The 19,261-nt window shown below is 43.5% G+C and overlaps 1 protein-coding gene across 4 annotated transcripts in view; it reads right to left on the minus strand.

The window, feature by feature from the left end:
- Window positions 1–19,261, minus strand: part of LOC110508791 (ephrin type-B receptor 1) — a 376,500-nt gene that overhangs the window by 161,839 nt on the left and 195,400 nt on the right. For all 4 annotated transcript variants that reach the window (XR_016492725.1, XR_016492724.1, XM_036966014.2 and 1 more), the window contains exon 3: window positions 14,318–14,999. Coding sequence is in view for 2 of the 4 variants with exons in the window: in XM_036966014.2 (XP_036821909.2) it covers window positions 14,318–14,999 (682 nt within the window). In the remaining 2 variants the exon portion in view is untranslated. The remainder of the gene's footprint in view (window positions 1–14,317; window positions 15,000–19,261) is intronic.

Here is a 19,261-nt window from a genome sequence, read left to right on the forward strand (position 1 = left end):
TACGACTGATTGTTGTCCTATGGACAGAGTCTCCCACCTCAGCTGTAGATCTTTGCAGTTCATCCAGAGTGATCATGGGCCTCTTGGCTACATCTCTGATCAGTCTGATACTCCTTCCATTTCAATATTATCGCTTGCACAGTGCTCCTTGGGATGTTTAAAGCTTGGGAAATCTTTTTGTATCCAAATCCGGCTTTAAACTTCTTCACAACAGTATCTCGGACCTGCCTGGTGTGTTCCTTGTTCTTCATGATGCTCTCTGCGCTTTTAACGGACCTCTGAGACTATCACAGTGCAGGTGCATTTATACGGAGACTTGATTACACACAGGTGGATTGTATTTATCATCATTAGTCATTTAGGTCAACATTGGATCATTCAGAGATCCACACTGAACTTCTGGAGAGAGTTTGCTGCACTGAAAGTAAAGGGGCTGAATAATTTTTCACACCCAATTTTTCAGTTTTTGATTTGTTAAAAAAGTTTGAAATATCCAATAAATGTCGTTCCACTTCATGATTGTGTCCCACTTGTTGATTCTTCACAAAAAAATACAGTTTTATATCTTTATGTTTGAAGCCTGAAATGTGGCAAAAGGTCGCAAAGTTCAAGGGGGCCGAATACTTTCGCAAGGCACTGTATATACCACAAACACCTGACAGAGTAAGAGAGAGAAAATCAATAAGAAGTAGTAACAGAGAGCCAGAACCTCAAGCACTCCTCTCCCCTCTTTTCTTCCCTCATCTACTGTCCTCTCCTCTTCTATATTCTCCTCTATGTTCCTCTCCTCTCCTGACCTCTCCTCTATTTTCATGTTCTATTCTCTACTCTACTCTACTCTACTCTACTCTACTCTACTCTACTCCCCTCTCCCAGGCCCATGACAACAGCCATTATACAGGAATAAGGCAGCCATAATGTTTTGGGGCTGTTGCTGGGCAACACAGACTTTCAACTCCCTCTAAAAGATTTTCTATGGGGTTGAGATCTGGAGTCTGGCTAAGCCACTCCAGGACCTTGAAATGCTTCTTACGAAGCCACTCCTTCGTTGCCCGGGCGGTGTGTTTGGGATCATTGTCATGCTGAAAGACCCAGCCACGTTTCATCTTCAATGCCCTTGCTAATGGAAGGAGGTTTTCACTCAAAATCTCAAGATACACGGCCCCATTCATTCTTTCCTTTACACGGATCAGTCGTCCTGGTCCCTTTGCAGAAAAACAGCCCCAAAGCATGATGTTTCCACCCCCATGCTTCACAGTAGGTATGGTGTTCTTTGGATGCAACTCAGCATTCTTTGTCCTCCAAACACGACGAGTTGAGTTTTTACCAAAAATTTTGGTTTCATCTGACCATGTGACATTTTCCCAATCTTCTTCTGGATCATCCAAATGCTCTCTAGCAAACTTCAGACGGGCCTGGACATGTACTGGCTTAAGCAGGGGGACACGTCTGGCACTGCAGGATTTGAGTCCCTGGCGGCATAGTGTGTTACTGATGGTAGGCTTTGTTACTTTGGTCCCAGCTCTCTGCAGGTCATTCACTAGGTCCCCCCGTGTGGTTCTGGGATTTTTGCTCACTGTTCTTGTGATCATTTTGACCCCACGGGGTGAGATCTTGCGTGGAGCCCCAGATCGAGGGAGATTATCAGTGGTCTTGTATGTCTTCCATTTCCTAATAATTGCTCCCACAGTTGATTTCTTCAAACCAAGCTGCTTACCTATTGCAGATTCAGTCTTCCCAGCCTGGTGCAGGTCTACAATTTTGGTCTTGGCCATAATGGAGTTTGGAGTGTGATTGTTTGAGGTTGTGGACTGGTGTCTTTTATACTGATAACAAGTTCAAACAGGTGCCATTAATACAGGTAACGAGTGGAGGACAGTGGAGCCTCTTAAAGAAGAAGTTACAGGTCTGTGAGAGCCAGAAATCTTGCTTTTTTGTAGGTGACCAAATACTTATTTTCCACCATAATTTGCAAATAAATTCATTAAAAATCCTACAATGTGATTTTCTGGATTTTTTTTCTCATTTTGTCTGTCATAGTTGAAGTGTACCTATGATGAAAATTACAGGCCTCTCTCTTCTTTTTAAGTGGGAGACCTTGCACAATTGGTGGCTGACTAAATACTTTTTTGCCTTACTATATATATATATATATATTTTTTTTTTTTAATTTTATTTTATTACAAATAAAAAATAAATAAGGAATGGGTGTGGCTGAAATAACCTATCCCACTAATTTGAAGGGGTGTCCACATACGTTGTATATATAGTGTACTTACAATTACACCAGAACATAATATATCAGCTTTACTCTAGTGGGTCAAGGGTGCTATTCTGAACAATGTCTTTGCTTGATGTAAGGAGGCCATCAAATATTTAGGAGATTGCTAACACAACTGAAAGGCTAGGTAAAAGGAGGCAACTTGTTGATTCTTCACAAAAAATTACAGTTTTATATCTTTATGTTTGAAGCCTGAAATGTGGCAAAAGGTCGCAAAGTTCAAGGGGGCCGAATACTTTCGCAAGGCACTGTATATACCACAAACACCTGACAGAGTAAGAGAGAGAAAAACAATAAGAAGTAGTAACAGAGAGCCAGAACCTCAAGCACTCCTCTCCCCTCTTTTCTTACCTCATCTACTGTCCTCTCCTCTTCTATATTCTCCTCTATGTTCCTCTCCTCTCCTGACCTCTCCTCTATTTTCATGTTCTATTCTCTACTCTACTCTACTCTACTCTACTCTACTCTACTCTACTCTACTCTACTCCCCTCTCCCAGGCCCATGACAACAGCCATTATACAGGAATAAGGCAGCCATAATGTATCGGTACTTAGGCCTGAGGAGACACACTCGCTCAATGGGCCGTGAATCTCCCGTCACCAGCGTTAGACGGTCGAACGTTGAATAAAGTTATTTGAATATTTGTAATATTAATGGGCCGATGTGTCAAGAGCCCGCCGGTGCAGAACAAAGAGGGAAAATAAGAGAGGAGCACATCATCTATATCCAGTATTCACAGAATAGAAAACGACTGGATGGATGGATTGATGGATGGCTGGATGGACGGGTGGATGAACGGATGGATGTCTGGGCAAACAAATTACTAAATGTATAAATGGATAGAAACATTGTTATTATCTCTACATTAGCTTGTCTCCATCCAGCTCTTCAACAGAGCCACACTATAAACTGTCAACAGCGTCAGATTAGCCAGCTGTCCAGCCTGGATTTTCAATACAGACAACATCACCCCCAACAAATGTTTAAGATGGCGCCGGAGGGGATGGCTGCTGTTTTATGGGCTCTTAACCAACCATGCTATTTTGTTAGTTTTTCTTTTACATTGTTTGTTCCTTATTTTGTACATAATGTTGCTGCTACCATCTTTCATGACTGAAAAGAGCTTATGGACATCAGATCAGCGATTACTCACCTTGAAGTGTACAAATCATTTTTCTTTAATGAGAAAGATTTACACCAGACACCCGAACAGGCCCTCATCCCTGTCATTCGCAGGAGAAGGAGACGGAGGTATCGCGGAAGGAGATCGGGGTGCCATGTGAGGATCCAGCGACGAGTGGCTAATCTGCCTCTGCCATCGGTACTATTGGCCAACGTACAATCGATGGCCAATAAAGTGGATGAACTACAAGCACGTATATCCTAGCAACGGGACATTAAAAACTGACAAATGTATGTTTCACAGAGTCGTGGCTGAACGACGACATGAATAACAAACAGCTGGTTATACACTGTATCAGTGTCAAGGCTGATGAAAGGAGCGGACCAAGGTGCAGCGTGGTGAGCGTACATGTTCTTTAATTAAGAAAAAGACGCCGAACAAAACAATACACACTACAAAACAAAACTGTGAAGCTTAAGGCTAAGTGCCATAAAGAAAGTCAACTTCCCACCAAGACAGGTGGGAAAAAAGGCACCTGAGTATGGTTCCCAATCAGAGACAACGATAGACAGCTGTCCTTGATTGAGAACCATACCCGGCCAAAACATAGAGATAGAAAATCATAGAAACACAACACATAGAAATGCCCAACCCACATCATGCCCTGACCAAACTAAAATAGAGACATAAAAAGGATCCCCAAGGTCAGGGCGTGACAATCGGCAGGATAGATCAGCAGCATCTGATAAGAGAAGGGGTGGCGATCAATGGATATTTGTAAACAACAGCTGGCGCATGATATCTAAGTAAGTCTCGAGGTTTTGCTCGCCTGAGGTAGAGTATCTCATTATAAGCTGTAGACCACACTATCTACCTAGAGAGATCTCATATATATTCTTCATAGCTGTCTATTTACCACTACAAACCGATGCTGGCACTAAGACCGCACTCAATGAGCTGTATACGGAAAATGCTCATCCAGAGGTGGCACTCCTAATGGCTGGGGACTTCAATACAGGGAAAGTTAAATCAGTTGAACGTAATTTCTATCAGCATATTAAATGTGCAACCAAAGGGAAAAGACCACATTTACTCCACACATAGAGACGCATAACAAAGCTCTCCATCACCCTTCATTTTGCAAATCTGACCATAATTCTATCCTCCTGATTCCAGCTTGCAAGCACAAATTAAAGCAGGAAGCACCAGTGACTCGGTCAATAAATAAGTGTTCAGATGAAGCAGTTGCTAAGCTACAGGACTGTTTTGTTAGCACAGACTGGAATATGTTCCGGGATTCTTCCGATGGCATTGAGGAGTACAACACATCAGTCACTGGCTTCATCAATAAGTGCATCGATGACTGCATCCACACAGTGACTGTACGTACATACCCCAACCAAAAGCCATGGATTACAGGAAATATCCGCACTGAGCAAAAGGGTAGAGCTGCCGCTTTCAAGGAGCGGTATTCAAACCCAGAAGCTTATAAAAAATCCCGCTATGGCCTGCGACGAACCATCAAACAGGCAAAGTGTCAATAAAGAAGTAAGATCGAATCGTACTACACCGGATCCGACGCTCATCGGATGTGGCAGGGCTTGCAAACTATTACAGACTACAAAGGGAAGCACAGACGAGAGCTGCCCAGTGACATGAGCCTACCAGATGAGCTAAATTACTTCTATGCTCGCTTCGAGGTAAGTAACACTGAAACATGCATGAGCGCATCAGCTGTTCCAGCAGCCGACGTGAGTAAGACCTTTTAACGGGCAAAGATTCACAAGGTCGCAAGGTCAGATGGATTACCAGGACGTGTAATGCGCTGACCAACTGGCAAGTGTCTTCACTGACATTTTCAACCTCTCCCTGTCTGAGTCTGTAATACCAACATGTTTCAAGCAGACCACCATAGTCCCTGTGCCCAAGAACACAAAGGTAACATGCCTAAATTACTACCGACCCATAGCACTCACGTCTGTAGCCATGAAGTGCTTTGAAAGGCTGGTCATGGCTCACATCAACACCATTACCCCAGAAGCCCTAGACCCACTCCAATTTGCATACCGCCCCAACAGATCCACAGATGATGCAATCTCTATTGCACTCCACACTGCCCTTTCACACCTGGACAAAAGGAACACCTCTGTTAGAATGCTAATCATTGACTACAGCTCAGCATTCAACAACATAGTACCCTCAAAGCTCATCATTAAGCTAAGGACCCTGGGACTAAACACCTCCCTCTGCAACTGGATCCTGGACTTCCTGACGGGCCGCCCCTAGGTGGTAAGGGTATGTAACAACACATTTGCCACACTGATCCTCAACACGGGGGCCCATCAAGGGTGCATGCTCAGTCCCCTCCTGTACTCCCTGTTCACTTAGGACTGCACGGCCAGGCACAACTCCAACACCATCATTAAATTTGCCGATGACACAACAGTGGTAGGCTTGATCACCAACAACGACGAGACAGCCTATAGAGAGGAAGTCAGAGACCTGACCATGTGGTGCCAGGAAAACAACCTCCCTCAACATGATCAAGACAAAGGAGATGATTGTGGACTCCAGGAAAAGGAGCACCGATCCTTCTCATCGACAGGGCTGTAGTGGAGCAGGTTGAGAGCTTCAAGTTCCTTGATGCCCATATCACCAACAAAGTAACATGGTCAAAGCACACCAATACAGTCATGAAGCGAGCACGGCAAAGCCTATTACCCCGCAGGAGAGTGAAAAAACTTGTCATGGGTCCTCAGATCCTGAAAAGATTCTACAGATCATCCTAACTGGTTGCATCACTGCCTGGTATGGCAACTGCTCGGCCTCGGACCGCAAGGCACTACAGAGGGCAGTGAGTACGGCCCAGTGCGGCCAAGCTTCCTGCCATCCAGGACCTCTATACCAGGCGGTGTCAGAGGAAGGCCCTAAGAATTGTCAAAGACTCCAGCCAACCTAGTCATAGACTGTTCTCTCTGCTACCGCACGGCAAACGGTCCTGCGCCAAATTTAGGTCCAAGAGGGTCCTAAAAAGCTTTTAACCCCAAGCCATAAGACTGCTGAACATCTAATCAAATGGCTACCAAGACTATTGTTATTGTTCTGCTGCTCTTTCGTTAGCTGTTACTTTTATTTCTTATTTTTTAAGTATTTTTCTTAAAACTGCATTGCTGGTTAAGGGCTTGTAAGAAAGCATTTCACTGTAAGTATACCTGTTGTATTCGCCGCATGTGACAAATACAATTTGATTTGATCCCCGAACCCTCACTGTCTTCCATCCATGCCCATTCCAGCCCCAAGTCCCCTGGGGTGCCCAGCCTCAGCAAAGCGTTCTCCTGGCATCCGCCAAACCCAGATTTGTCCGTTGGACTGCCAGATGGTGAAGCGTGATTCATCACTCCAGAGAACAAGTTTCCACTGCTCCAGAGTCCAATTCCGACGAGCTTTACACAACTCCATCCGACGCTTGGCATTGCGCAAAGTGATCTTAGGCTTGTGTGCTGCTGCTCATCTATGGAAACCCATTTCATGAAGCTCCCGACAAACAGTTATTGTGCTGACGTTGCTTCCAGAGGCAGTTTGGAACTTGGTAGTGAGTGTTGCAACCGAGGACACATTTTTACGTGCTGCGCACTTCACAACTCTGCGGTCCTGTTCTGTGAGCTTGTGTGGCCTACCACTTCACAGCTGAGTTGTTGTTGCTCCTAGATGTTTTCACTTCATTTGACAGACTGACTTGTTGGAAAGGTGGCATCCTATTACGGTGCCACGTTGAAAGTCACTGAGCTCTTCAGTAAGGCCATTCTACTGCCAATGTTTGTCTATGGAGATTGCATGGCTGTGTGCTCGATTTTATACACCTGTCTACTCAAATCAAACTTTATTTGTCATATGCGCCCAATACAAAGTGTAGACCTTACCATTAAATGTTTACTGACAAGCCCTTAACAAACACTGCAGTTCAGGAAGAGTTAAGAAAATATTCACCAAATAAACTAAAGTTTATTATTATTATATATATATATATATATATATATATAAACGTATTTAGTCAGCCACCAATTGTGCAAGTTCTCCCACTTAAAAAGATGAGAGAAGCCTGTATTTTTCATCATAGGTACACTTCAACTATGACAGACAAAATGAGAAGAAAAAAAATCCAGAAAATCACATTATAGGATTTTTAATGAATTGATTTGCAAATTATGGTGGAATATAAGTATTTGGTCAATAACAAAAGTTTATCTCAATACTTTGTTAGATACCCTTTGTTGGCAATGACAGACATTTTCTGTAAGTCTTCACAAGGTTTTCACACACTGTTGCTGGTATTTTGGCCCATTCCTCCATACAGATCTCCTCTGGAGCAGTGATGTTTTGGGGCTGTTGCTGGGCAACACAGACTTTCAACTCCCTCTAAAAGATTTTCTATGGGGTTGAGATCTGAAGTCTGGCTAAGCCACTCCAGGACCTTGAAATGCTTCTTACAAAGCCACTCCTTCGTTGCCCGGGCGATGTGTTTGGGATCATTGTCATGCTGAAAGACCCAGCCACGTTTCATCTTCAATGCCCTTGCTGATGGAAGGAGGTTTTCACTCAAAATCTCAAGATACACGGCCCCATTCATTCTTTCCTTTACACGGATCAGTCGTCCTGGTCCCTTTGCAGAAAAACAGCCCCAAAGCATGATGTTTCCACCCCCATGCTTCACAGTACTTATGGTGTTCTTTGGATGCAACTCAGCATTCTTTGTCCTCCAAACACGACGAGTTGAGTTTTTACCAAAAAGTTATATTTTGGTTTCATCTGACCATGTGACATTTTCCCAATCTTCTTCTGGATCATCCAAATGCTCTCTAGCAAACTTCAGACGGGCCTGGACATGTACTGGCTTAAGCAGGGGGACACGTCTGGCACTGCAGGATTTGAGTCCCTGGCGGCGTAGTGTGTTACTGATGGTAGGCTTTGTTACTTTGGTCCCAGCTCTTTCATTCACTAGGTCCCCCCGTGTGGTTCTGGGATTTTTGCTCACCGTTCTTGTGATCATTTTGACCCCACGGGGTGAGATCTTGCGTGGAGCCCCAGATCGAGGGAGATTATCAGTGGTCTTGTATGTCTTCCATTTCCTAATAATTGTTCCCACAGTCGATTTCTTCAAACCAAGCTGCTTACCTATTGCAGATTCAGTCTTCCCAGCCTGGTGCAGGTCTACAATTTTGGTCTTGGCCATAATGGAGTTTGGAGTGTGATTGTTTGAGGTTGTGGACTGGTGTCTTTTATACTGATAACAAGTTCAAACAGGTGCCATTAATACAGGTAACGAGTGGAGGACAGAGGAGCCTCTTAAAGAAGAAGTTACAGGTCTGTGAGAGCCAGAAATCTTGCTTTTTTGTAGGTGACCAAATACTTATTTTCCACCATAATTTGCAAATAAATTCATTAAAAATCCTACAATGTGATTTTCTGGATTTTTTTTCTCATTTTGTCTGTCATAGTTGAAGTGTACCTATGATGAAAATTACAGGCCTCTCTCATCTTTTTAAGTGGGAGACCTTGCACAATTGGTGGCTGACTAAATACTTTTTTTGCCCCACTCTCTCTCTATATAAATATATATATATATATATATATATATTATTATTATTTTTTTTATATATATATTTTTTTATTACAAATAAAAAATAAATAAGGAATGGGTTTGGCTGAAATAACCTATCCCACTAATTTGAAGGGGTGTCCACATACGTTGTATATATAGTGTACTTACAATTACACCAGAACATAATATATCAGCTTTACTCTAGTGGGTCAAGGGTGCTATTCTGAACAATGTCTTTGCTTGATGTAAGGAGGCCATCAAATATTTAGCAGATTGCTAACACAACTGAAAGGCTAGGTAAAAGGAGGCAACGGTGTGTGTGTGTGTGTGAGTTGTGGTGTGTGTGTGCGTGTGTGGTGTGGTGTGTGTGTGTTTGTGTGTGTGTGCATGCATGCGTGTCAGAGAAAAAGCCCACCCAGAGCCCCAAATGGGAGCTGTCAGAGTTATGGTGGGGTAATGAGAGAGACGCTGGACCCATCGTTATACCTCTTCACATGCCCTCGGCTCACACACAGCATTCAGGCGGGTTACATATAGGCTGGTTACAGCAGGGTACATACACCAGGCTGGTTACATACAGGCTGGTTACTGCAGGGTGCATACAGCAGGTTGGCTACATACAGACTGGTTACATCCAGGCTGGCTACGACAGGGTATATGCAGCAGGATGATACATACAGGCTGGTTACATCCAGGCTGGCTACGACAGGGTATATGCAGCAGGATGATACATCCAGGCTGGTTACAGCAGGGTACATACATCTAGGCTGGTTACAGCAGGGTACATACATCTAGGCTGGTTACAGCAGGGTACATGCACCAGGCTGGCTATATACATGTGGGTTACAGCAGGGTACATACACCAGGCTGGCTACATACAGGCTGGTTACAGCAGGGTACATGGACCAGGCTGGCTACATACATGTGGGTTACAGCAGGGTACATACACCAGGCTGGCTACATACATGTGGGTTGCAGCAGGGTACATACACCAGGCTGGCTACATACATGTGGATTACAGCAGGGTACATACATCTAGGCTGGTTACAGCAGGGTACATACATCATACAATGTGATTTTCTGGATTTTTTTCTTCTAATTTTGTCTGTCATAGTTGAAGTGTACCTATGATGAAAATTACAGGCCTCTCTCATATTTTTAAGTCGGAGAACTTGCACATTTGTTGGCTGACTAAATACTTTTTTGCCCCACTGTACACAGCAGTGTGTACATCATCATCCCTATCATCCTCATCCCCATATTTGTTTTTGTTTTTCTGCTCTTTTGCACACCAGTATTTCTGCACGCTCGCACACACAATGTTATATATATAAACACACACACATTCCACTCCATTTTCCACAGCAAAACACACCTCTCACTATAGACTAGCTTCCATCTCTGATTGCCCATTCTGCATTCAGCATATACACTACCTCTCCCTCCCAGCCCTCTTCGCCCTCCCTGCCTTTACAGTGCTTCCCTCAATGAGGGGAATTATTTCAGCTTGCCCTCATTTTCTTCTTGTTCCGTTTTCCTCATCTCTAATGGGCAATTACATCAGGCTCCACGCGGAGGCCATCTTGTTTCACTGACCTCTAATTGATTGGCTGTCCAAACTGCTCGGCTTCTATAAGCACTTTAAGGTTACATTTCCCTGTTTAAATAATGGATTACAAGGTCCATGAAAGAAGATTGTGTGGAAAATAAAAGGCAGGGATTGCTTCTCGTTTGAGTCGTTTCAAAGACGTACAAGCCTCTATTTTAACCTCAGAGACTGAGTTATTAGGGGAGATGGAGAGTGCTCAGAGCGCTTAGACTACTCCAGACTAACCTACAGTCACGGCATCTGTGTGTGTGTGCGTGTGTGTGTGTACCACTTCTGCTCGCACTATGTTCAAAGCATGGTTTTAGCAGCGCTATCTGTCTGCAGATGAATATCAGTATGGCCAACAGACAGCGTGTCTGCATATCTCTCCCTCTGTGTGTGTGTGTGTGTGTGTGTGTGTGTGTGTGGGTGTAATGTCAGTGTAGAACCAGCTTCACGCAGTGCCCCTGAACACTCTCCTCCTATAATTAACACTCCTACTGTGTAGTATCCTTCCTCTTCTCTCCTGGGTCCTGTTTTTCATACCTCCCACAGTTTGTGCTTATACATCACAAAGAGAGAGCAGAGAGGGAGACAGAAAGAGAGAAGAAAGAAAGTGGGAGAGAGAGAGAAGAAAGAAAGTGGGAGAGAGAGAAGAGAGAGGGAGAGAGAGAGAGAAAGAGAGATAGTGATGCTGAGAGACAGTTCGGCAGGAAGTCCCACTTAGAAGGATGAAGTCAGAGAGAATGTGGGAATTAGCGGTAGCCAACATCTCCACTTCTGTTCAAAACCCCACCTACCAGGAGATTATCATTAGAGACCTTGAGCAGATTTATACTTGATGTGTGTGTGTGTGTGTGTGTGTGTGTGTGTGTGTGTGTGTGTGTGTGTGTGTGTGTGTGTGTGTGTGTGTGTGTGTGTGTGTGTGTGTGTGTGTGTGTGTGTGTGTGTGTGTGTGTGTGAGGGTGTGTGAAGAAACCACCTACAAGCAACCAGAGCAACATACCTCCACCAAAAACAACGCAGCACCTACGCTCCAATTACTCTTGGATTGGAGGTAAATACAGTAGAGATATAGCAGAGATACACAGTACAGTATATCTGTCCAAACCAATAGGATTTACTGTGTGGGTAGCTCAATACTAATACAAATGGCCTGTGTTGTTATTCTCAACCATTGCATCTCTGTCTGTTAAGATAAATTGATAGAAGAGCTTTAAACATCTGTTTGTTAAGGTTAACTGTTAAAGGAGCTTTAAACATCTCTGTCTGTTAATTAAGAGAAACTGATAGTGGAGCTTTAAACATCTCTGTTTGTTAATTAAGAGAAACTGATAGAGGAGCTTTAAACATATCTGTTTGTTAATTAAGAGAAACTGATAGAGGAGCTTTAAACATCTCTGTTAAGAGAAACTGATACAGGAGTTAAACATCTCTGTTTGTTAATTAAGAGAAACTGATGGAGGAGCTTTAAACATCTCTGTCTGTTAAGAGAAATTGATAGAGGAGCTTTAAACATCTCTGTCTGTTAAGATAAATTGATAGAGGAGCTTTAAACATCTCTGTTTGTTAATTAAGAGAAACTGATAGAGGAGCTTTAAACATCTCTGTTTGTTAATTAAGAGAAACTGATAGAGGAGCTTTAAACATCTCTGTGTCTGTATCTCCATCTTTAGATCAAGATATACCATTTATTTTTAATATGGTAATAAAATAGGATATAGCAGAAACATAGACTGAGATGGAAGAGGAAAGAGACGCTGTATAAGGAATGTGGAGATGATGGAGAGATAGAGAAAGATGTGTGTTTGCAGTGTGTGTATTGAACACACTGCTATCCACCCTACTCTTATGTTTATTAAAAGCCATATTCATTCACTGTTGATCTGAACCCTGTTTTTGAATTGTTGTTTTGACAGGCTTCATCATGACTCAGCACTATGTTGTCAGACTAACCCTGTGGGTGGAAGAAGAGCTGTTCTTTTCAGTTTTCAGCTGTTCTATTCAGTGAGTGGAACTGTGTGACTCCACAGCCATTCTCAGCACAGTTCATAATCACAGCATCTGTGATTGCATAAGAGGGACCTTGCCTGGAGTTGGATCTGATCTAAGGGTAGTTGAAATAGGAGCAAAATAGAAGTTGCCCTTCACCACTGATCTAGGATCAGATTATGCTATCCTGAACCATAACCTTCATTATTAGTGGAATGCAGACATATCTGATCCAGTATCAGTTGTTAGGAGCAAGTTTTAATGACTCTATGCCCCTCAAAGTCATTGCTTTCCTTGGCCAAGTAGCAGGGGAACGCAAAGTACAGTAGAACGGAAAACACACAAACACACACACACACACTGCTTTCATATCTATTTATTGATCGTATCAGATGTGCGTCAATCAATCTTATCTCCGCTCCACACATTCTCACTCACACCTCCAGAGGGACCCAATAAAGCATCGTGCTGGGAAGGCTGAGCACACTATATTATCATTAGAGACCTTGAGCACATATTATACTTGGTATGTGTGTGTGTGTATGTGTGTGTGTGTGTTGGTGTGTGTGTGTATGTATGTGTATGTGTGTGTGTGTGTGTGTGTGTTAGTGTTTGTGAGAGAGAGAGAGAGAGAGAGAGAGAGAGAGAAAGAAAGAGAGAGAGCAAGAGAGAGCACGCGCGAGAGAGAGAGAGAGAGAGAGAGAGAGAGAGAGAGTCATCATAAGATAAATAAGTTGCCCTACAGTAGCTCACTTCAAACTACAACTACTATATACTTGTTTTGGGCAACACAGACACATTTCTTCCTCTACCAAGCCTTGCTTTACAAACAGTAGCCTGTAAAATAAAACATGTGGTTTTACATCATCATAGAATGATACTGTACATCACTCATCATCCCTAGGACAGCAGCCCTCACCGTCTCAGCAGATTAGGAATGAATGATAACGCGCCTCTCTATCATGCTTCTCTGATCAAAGTAGAATTACAGTGCACCACGATCTGCAAAATGCATGAAACACAATCAGTACCGTATGCCACACAAAGCGGTGTCAAAGAAGAGAACTATGAAATTGGCTATGTGCTGTTACAATAAAGATAATGCTCTGATGTCTTCTTATGTACCTACTGCATCTAAAATAGATCAATTCCCACAGAGCCTGTGTGATTTAATCTACTGCGAGTCTTCAGTCATGTTGAAGCGGTAAAATATGAAAGACAATGATTTATTTACAACTCCCAAGTCTGGGCCTGAGGTTCCACACAAATCTAATTCCCAAACCGGGAACAGCTGGCCGTTCAGAATAAATCCAGTGATATTGATTCTGCAGCAAACCAAATCTGGTTCTTTCAAGGTTCCCAGGACTTTTCATTGGGTTGTGGGAATGGGGATGGACATTACAAAAGAAAGACCTACAAATAAAAACATTTATGAGTTTAGGGCCAGGCATACTTCTCTGGTCATGTGGTCAGGGAGAAATCATGGCCCTATTTCTGTGTTCACAGTATTTCATTTATACATTTTATTTAGCAGACGCTCTAATTCAGAACAATTTACAGAATAAATTATGGTTAAGTGCCTTGCTCAAGGGCACAATGACCGACTTTTGCAAATAGTCAGCTCTGGGATTGAAACCAACAACCTTTCGGTTACTGGCTGAAACGCTCATAACCGTTAGGCTAACTGCCACCCATTTCAGTTCTTTGGGAACATTCCTTTGTTGTTTCCTTACCTCGGCAGACATTCCCGTTATCTGTCTCGAACCCAGCTTTGCAGGTGCAGCTCCCGATAGGAACCATCCACTCTCCATCTCCATTGCAGTACAGCTTTATTGGCACGTCCACCTCCTCCGAATTCGGGATGCAGATCCCTCTAGCGATGACCAGGGAGGTGCTCTCCGCCCCCGTCATGGTCTCTGGGAAGATGGCGAAGTTCTGCACCACACTGGGGCACTTCTTATAAAACACTCGGACCGAGAGTAGCGACATACAAGCACCATAGTCCTGAAACGCCAGGTAAAACCCGTTCTTCGACAGCGGGCCAAAGCTCCGAACCTCTGTGTTGACCTTCATCAATCGTCCGCCGAAGTCCACCTGGGAAAAGCTCTCATCGGCCGCGATGGTGTCCACCTTTAGGTAAGGGGCTTCCATCCAGAAGGCAGTTCCTTTGGTGGCGATGACCGAGTCCGTCTCGTAGTAGTAGAGATTGAAGGTCTCCTTACAGGAGCCGGGAACGTTGGGGATGGAGCTGCAGTCACGCACGGTGAAGCGCATCTCCACGTAGATCCTCTGAGCTCCACGTCGGTCGATGAAGGTGGTGAGAAGCCAGTTGTTCTGGCTGGGCTCAAACACGTTGCACACCTGGTAGGTCCGGATGGTGTTGAGGTTCTCGTCGTAGCCGCTCACCTCCTCCCACTGTGAGACAGAGTAGAGACCAGAGACATGGGTATTTGGTTAGAAATATACAGTATCTTGAAATTGTCACAAACACAGTAACCAATAGTGTTTGACACTGCAATGCCAAGAGAGAAGGATGCTCAGCTAGTATCAACTCAAATGTTTGTTAACAAATTTCTTAAACAATATTTGATATTTAAATTCACAGCTTTCCTGCCTTGCAAAAAGTATGAAAAAGTAGTATGAAGTTTATATTGAGCAAGTAAACTCTCAGGGCATTTGAAGTAGCTGACTAGAAATTAACTTTTAATTTAGACGACAAACTTGTGGCAAAGATATGTCAACTGACTTCCTGAAATGACAGTTCCCTGTCGACCAGTGGTTATCTCTAAAACAGCATTAGATAGAGAGATACAACGATAGCACACATACAGTTTTTGGAATCTGGTTTCTAAAGATTTATATACATATATTTTATTTTAACTATCCTTACCATCTGTGTTCACAAACTGGTGTCAGGGGCAAGAACACATAATTTGGACTTAACTTCCTGAAATGACAGTTCCCCATCTACCAACACATACAGTACAGTAATAGTACAAGTAATACTTCTTAGTAATGGTCAGTAACAGAATGGAGTGATTGAATCATACTACACCGGCTCCGATGGATGTGTCAGGGCTTGTAAACTACTACAGACTACAAAGGGAAGCACAGCCACGTGCTGCCCAGTGATACGAGCCTACGAGCTAAATTACTTTCTATGCTCTCTTCGAGACAAGCAACACTGAAGCATGCATGAGAGCATCAGCTGTTCCAGGCGACTGTGTGATCAAGCTCTCCATAGCCGATGTGAGTAAGACCTTTAAACAGGTCAACATTCACAAGGCCGCAGGGCCAGACGGATTACCAGGACGCGTACGCCGAGCATGCGCTGACCAACTGGCAAGTGTCTTCACTGACATTTTCAACATGTCCCTGACTGAGTCTGTAATACCAACATATTTCAAGCAGACCATCATAGTCCCTGTGCCCAAGAACACTAAGATAACCTGCCTAAAATACTAGCACTCACTTCTGTAGCCATGAAGTGCTTTGAAAGGCTGGTCATGACTCACAACAATAACATTATCCCAGAAACCCTAGACCCACTCGAATTTGCATACCGCCCCAACAGATCCACAGATGATGCAATCTCTATTGCACACCACACTGCCCTTTCACACCTGGAAAAAGGAGCACCTATGTGAGAATGGTGTTCATTGACTACAGCTCAGCGTTCAACACCATAGTGCCCAAAAAGCATCACTAAGCTAAGGACCCTGGGACTAAACACCTTTCTCTGCAACTGGATCCTGGACTTCCTGACGGGCCTCCCCCAGGTGGTAAGGGTATGTAACAACACATCTGCCACACTGATCCTCAACACAGGGGCCTCTCAGGGGTGCGTGCTCAGTCCCCTCCTGTACTCCTTGTTCACTCATGACTGCATGGCCAGGGACGACTCCAAGACCATCATTAAGTTTGCCAACACAACAGTCTACTCACCGACAACAATGAGACAGCCTATAGGGAGGAGGTCAGAGACCTGGCCGTGTGGTGCAAGGATAACAGCCTCTCCCTCAACGTGACCAAAACAAAGGAGATGATTGTGGACTACAGGAAAAGGAGTATACTGAGCACGCCCCCATTCTCATCAACGGGGCTGTAGTGGAGCAGGTTGAGAGCTTCAAATTCCTTGGTGTCCACATCGCCAACAAACTATCACACCAAGACAATCGTGAAGAGAGCACGACAAAGCATATTCCCCCTCAGGAGACTGAAAATATTTGGCATGGGTCCTCAGATCCTCAAAAAGTTATACAGCTGCACCATTGAGAGCATCCTGACTGGTTGCATCACTGCCTGGTATTGTCAAAGACTCCAGCCACCCTATTCATAGACTGTTCTCTCTGTACCAGAGCACCAAGTCTAGGTCCAAAAGGCTTCTTAACAGCTTCTAACCCCAAGCCATAAGACTCCTGAACAGCTAATGAAATGGCTACCCAGACTATTTGCATTGTCTCCCCTCCCCCTCTTTTACGCTGTTGCCACTCTCTGTTTATTATCTATACATAGTCACTTTAACTCTACCTACATGTACATATTACCTCAATTACCTCAACTAACCGGTGCCCCCGCATATTGACTCTGTACTGGTACAGCTTTGCTACTGTATATAGCTTTGCTACTGCTCTTTAATTATTTGTTATTTTAATTGACATTTTTTACTTATCAATTTTTTACTTAACACTTATTTTTCTTAAAAATGCATTGTTGGTTAAGGGCTTGTAAGTAAGCATTTCACTGTAAGGCTGTATTCGGCGGGTGTGACAAAGATCATTTGATTTGATTTGAATATTTTACAGATCTCAGTTCTGCACCAATGATCAGAACAAAGAAATTGAAGAGACTTAAAGATACGTTGAAGAAACAAAAATAGGAAGGTTAATATCCAGGTCTGCTCACTCCATACCACCAACCACAGCCACTTCCACATTCTTGCATTGTCTGCGTGGTATGGCATGCCCATCGCTGGTTAGTCACCTTAAAAAGGTTCCACACAAACGATACAGCTTTCATACTAGAACATATTCTGTAGCAGACTGAATTATAGTAGTAATCGAGACAGTGGTAGACAATGGTGATGTCGGAGGACATTTATGCCAACATGGACATTAATCTAGAGAATACGTTTTGTAATAAAGGGGCAGCAAATAGAGATGAGGATTTCTATGAAGATATCATCAACTCCGACGAGGAATATGCCACCTCAAAGACAACACCAGGAGCTATCACCTCAGGTTCGGAGAGCCCAGGGTTGAGACCCTTCAGAGCTGCTGCAGTGTGTCTGGGGCTGCTGTGTGTTCTTCTACTGGCTGGGTTAATTGGTCTGGGTTTCTATCACAAGAAAGTTGTTGTTGGGTTTGAAGATTATAAAGCTTCCAAAACTAACCTGACGATAGAGAAAGAAGAGTTACAGACCAGCTACATCACCCTGACTAAAGAGAGAGATGAGCTACAGACCAGCAACAAGAAACTGACGACAGAGAGAGACCAGCTACAGATCAACAACAACAATGCCATGAGAGGTGAAAGAGACGGGGCACTGAGCAACTACAAAAACTGCCTTAGCAATTTTAGACACGGTGGATGTCCTTGTTATGTCCCACGCATACAGTACTACAGATCCAAACGTTCAGGAGATCCTGATCCTGACCTTGCTTCAGAAACCCAAAGCCTATAACTAAAAAGAGAGCATACTAAGAGGTCCGGGAACTGCTTCTCTAATATAAATCCTAGATCACACTTGTAGGTGATGTCATGGTGATGTTAGCTAGCTAAGCTCAAGCGCATAAATGCATAATCAGGTTTAAAAGTCGTGTCGCGCCGGACTGCACCTGTCATGCCTGACTGCACCTGTCGCCCTGGACTGCACCTCCCATTGACTTCCCAAATCGCTGGTCTGTTTGGTCATTTTCATAGGCATCCCGGAGAAGAATTTGTTGCACTTTTTTCGGTTGCTTGTTTTTTGTTAATTTGTTGTTGCAATCTGATTGAATTATCTTAACTATTGATTGATGTGTCTTGTCAATTGTTGTCTTTGTCGCATAATGAAAAATGTCAATAAATATGTTAGACATGAAACATTTACACAAATCCGATTGTAAAACCCCTATGTCACATCTAGAGTATTACTAAAGGCATGACTAGTACTCAACAGACTAAACAGACTTCCTGAAGTTCCCTGTATTCCAGTGGCTATGTCTAAAACAGCTACAGATAGAGAGGGAAATGATAACACACACATAGGAATCTGGTTGCCGTCTTATTTTCACACCTAGTCAGCAGCCAATCAATCAATCATATTTTTGGTATGTCTATATGTGGCATGCTCATTGGTGGTAAGACACCTATAAAACGTTCCGTACACACGACACAGCATTCATACTGGAACATATTGTCATGTAGGCATAATGGATTTGGGAGACAGACGCAGGAATGCGTAATAGGGTTCTTTATTTAGCCCAAATTACGGCACGGGGATGAAGACCAAACAAACACGTAACATAAACACAGGGTTGAAACCCAAAACAAAAGATCAAGGAGTTCCTCGAAAAAATACACAAATGCACAATTATTATCACACTAGACGAGACCCGTAATCAACTGCGCAATCCACAATGGCACGAAAGCCCAAACACACAGCACAAGTACTCACATGCACCAACGGACATGGT

Source organism: Oncorhynchus mykiss, chromosome 28, assembly GCF_057628025.1.
Source record: "Oncorhynchus mykiss isolate SJ-2025 chromosome 28, ASM5762802v1, whole genome shotgun sequence".
NCBI classification, from domain to species: Eukaryota; Metazoa; Chordata; class Actinopteri; order Salmoniformes; family Salmonidae; genus Oncorhynchus; species Oncorhynchus mykiss.